This window comes from Penaeus chinensis, chromosome 13 (genome assembly GCF_019202785.1).
Source record: "Penaeus chinensis breed Huanghai No. 1 chromosome 13, ASM1920278v2, whole genome shotgun sequence".
NCBI classification, from domain to species: Eukaryota; Metazoa; Arthropoda; class Malacostraca; order Decapoda; family Penaeidae; genus Penaeus; species Penaeus chinensis.
Genome location: NC_061831.1, coordinates 28,402,308 through 28,406,005, shown reverse-complemented (window position 1 = coordinate 28,406,005; position 3,698 = coordinate 28,402,308). Strand labels below are relative to the sequence as shown.

The 3,698-nt window shown below is 35.3% G+C and overlaps 1 protein-coding gene across 1 annotated transcript in view; it reads left to right on the top strand.

Moving 5' to 3' along the window:
- Positions 1 to 3,224, top strand: part of LOC125031522 (zinc finger protein 160-like) — a 5,757-nt gene extending 2,533 nt beyond the window's left edge. Inside the window, exon 2 of the mRNA XM_047622399.1 lies at positions 1,324 to 3,224. Within this exon, the coding sequence (XP_047478355.1) occupies positions 1,681 to 2,913 (1,233 nt within the window). The 5' untranslated portion in view covers positions 1,324 to 1,680 and the 3' untranslated portion in view covers positions 2,914 to 3,224. The remainder of the gene's footprint in view (positions 1 to 1,323) is intronic.
- Positions 3,225 to 3,698: the final 474 nt, after the last annotated feature.

Here is a 3,698-nt window from a genome sequence, read left to right as displayed (position 1 = left end):
TGTATTTAAATTCTTAGACTCAGTCATTCCACTTGCAGATATTATTGTCTGTGCTACAGGCAACCATAATTGCATTTGCCTGTTCACTCTTTGCAGTTGAGCTTTTAGCTCAAAATAAAACTTTGAGTATTTTTTATTTTTTTGTAGTCATTTTGATGGTCACTTACCTGCAGGCAGGTAAGTGAAGTTTGGGTAAAACTTTGTCTGTGGCTGAAGATTTTAGTAAACTGAGGCCTCAGCCACATATTTTTGGTTCTAAAATTAATAGAGAACATGATAGATGTAAGAGAAAAGAAGAGATAAAGTAATGCTGATAGAGTATACACAAGCAAAGGTAGAATTATGGATTGTCTGAAATCTTATATATAATGTTTGGTCCTCATTCACTGAGGCTTGCAAAAATGAGACTCCAGGCTTCCCAGTTATACATCAGACTGAAAACATTACAATATGCAGTAGAGATTTCAGCCATTCAATTGAAATATCAGCTATACATTTCCAGATAAATCTCACCAAGCTGCAGATGCATACTCTGATCTGCATAGTAGCTGAACATGATTAAGAACATCATGAGCCTGAAGTGACCTGTCCTTTTTCTATGTATATATAGGAACTGTTACGATGGATGTATTGAGTATGTTGTGCTGAAAGAATCATAAATCTGAAGACTATATCAGTAGCCTGACCTAGAGTGATCAAACACATATTTTCATAAGGAAATTTAGCATATGTATTTTCAGGTAAAGTGTAGTTTGATCTCTTCCTGAGTTTCCAAGAAATATATCACTAGAATATAAATTTTGTTGTGAATGGCTCTAGTATAACATACATTTTATTGGTGATAATAATAAGGATTATAAAAAAAAGAAAAAAAAATGTTCATTTGTAATATATATTTTATATGTTTATAAATTAACAACTATAATACTTCAGTATTTCAGTTTTATTAGTATGAAGTTCATATAAAATTATTTGACATTTTATGGAACTTTTTTCTTTACTTCCATGAAGTAAAGATAAAATGAAATATTGATTACTGTGAGGGGAAGATTGTATTGCAGCTGTAATGTATAAGGTGACCCTAACAACTACTCACAAAAAACTAAATGCTTTTAGAAAATATTAAAAAAAGAAGAAGAAGAAAAAGGCCAGATGTGTTTAATGGTCAGTTTCATCTTGTGAAACATTCTAAATATTTTCTCTGGGTAATGAGAAGAGATTAAGTGTGTTGATCTATAGACTTCACACATTCTTTCCAAGTGTTATGCATATGTAGAATGTATATTCTTTAGGAAGAGAAATGACTAGACTTTTCTTTCTCAGATATGATGTGAGGTGATCTTCAGCGGTAGAATGTGAAGAAGAGGGAAGATTATGAGAAGAGCCTGCAAGACCCTGGTTCTGAGATTGTGAGATTGTAGAGGAGTGGCTTCAGACTTCAAATCATCTCTACTGCTGCTGTTTTCCTGTGATTAGCATGCTGAATTTTGTGTTCTGTTATTGTTACACAACAAAATTGCATTGCGAGTATACAGATTAAGTAATTATAGAAAATAATTGTTGTTGCCTAATAAGCTTACATTGCAAGAAACTTGCAGAACAAAGGATAATTTTCACTTTGTGGTGATGCAGTATTAATAGATTATCTATTTTATTTAATGTGTGAATGCTATTCTGAGAATGTCAAGTTTGAAAGAAAAAATTTTAACAGAAGCCTGGGAAGCCTCACAGGCAACTAGTCAGTATGGGGATGAATTCTGCCAGACACAAACCCAGAAACAGTGTATAGTAATCCATGCAAACAGCAGACCCCACAAATGTACAGAATGTGGAAAAGCATTCTCTAGAAAATCTACACTGACTCAGCACTTCATGATTCATACTGGTGATAGGCCTCACAAATGCCATGAGTGTGGGAAGACTTTCACAAGGAAATTTAGCTTGACGCAGCATATGATGATCCATACAGGTTACAGAGTACACAAGTGTGTCAAATGTGGTGAAGTGTTTCCTCAAAGAGCACACCTGATGCAGCATATGGTAATACATTCAGGTGACAAGTTCTGTCAGTGCAACAAATGTGGCAACTTTGTGATGTTAAAGTCAAACTTAGCAGATCAAATATTGATACATACCAGTAATGGGCTCATTGAGTGCAATAAATGTGGAGAGGGGGTACCTGAAAAGGCAACCCAGACACCTGCTGTGATCGTTTTTACTGAAACTAGACCCCATAAATGCATTGAATGTGGAAAAATTTTCTCTAGGAAATCCAGCTTGAATCAGCACAAGATGATCCACACAGGTGACAGACCTCACAAGTGCAATGAGTGTGGAAAAGCATTCTCAAGAAAGTCAAGTTTGAATCAACACCTGATGATTCATACTGGTGAAACCCCCCACAAGTGCAATGAGTGTGGAAAGGAATTCACAAGAAAGTCCAGCTTGGTGGAACATGGAATGACTCATAAGGGCGTGCTAGCGCATAGGTGCAGTGAGTGCGGGAAAGCCTTCTCACGAAAATCAAGCCTGAAGCAGCACATGATGATACATGCAAATAATGAGCTTCACAAGTGCATAGAGTGTGGCGAACAGTTTTCCAAGAAGGGGCAGCTAAATGAACATATGGCAAAGCATAGCATTAACAAAGATGGTCCTGACAAAGACCTCATCATAGGTGTCGTAAGTAAAGAAAATGCTGATTACACAAATGCAGAAGTTGTCAATGGTTACAGTATAATCTACACAACTGCAAGTGGGGAGACTAGTAGTTCACGCTGGCTAAAAGTCGACCAGGAAGTGAAGGAGCAGACTGACTGGGAAAAAGCTTTTAGTAAAGGACAGTATCATATAGAATACTTCAACAAACCTGAAATAGTGGAGACTCGACATTGTGATGGCAAAATGCTCTAGGTTGCTTGAAAAATGTGAAAGGAAATTATATCATAAGAGTTGACTGTTGTTGGTAAATGTGTGTCAGTGTGCCCTGTTGAATTTTAGTTCTTGCAATATGAAGTAGAATAGCCTTAGTTTTGTATATTTCTTTTAAGATGATTATATATAACAATATTACCAAATGTCTATGTCTGTATTTTATTTTTGTAAAAAAAAACTTACCATGGCTTTCTATAGATGTAAATTTATTTAAATATACTCAAACTTTCTAAAATCCTATTTTCACTACATGGAAGAAATAGTTAACTATATATACAATAACTACATAATTTGTTTTTTAATTCCCTTCTCCCATAGTTGTTAAACAGTTGCATGTGGCTTTGTGACGCCCTCTGCAGGAGGGGCTTTGGCTAACAGACCAGAGTGATTCATTTGGTTGATACTTCAAATTTCATGCTTCCCTTATGTGTCTGTAATGAAAATGCATCTCCATTCCAGGGTTGGGTCCAAGTAGAGGCGACTGTACTTAAGTCCAAGTCCAAGTACCTGGATATTTTTCAAGGACAAGTACAAATACAGTCACTTTGCTATGTACTTAGAGTCCAAGTCCAAGTACATGTCACTGTACTCAAGTACAAGTACAGGTACTTTTGTAAAGCACGAAAGTTAGTTGTTTTCCAGTTAATAAGTAAAAAGTTGGATTCAATATAGAAAAGTATATGTAAATTCTACCTTTATTTTAGCACATCACTTCTTTTATCACAAAATTACAGAAGAAGAACATAAACTTTGTGCAATTTTAA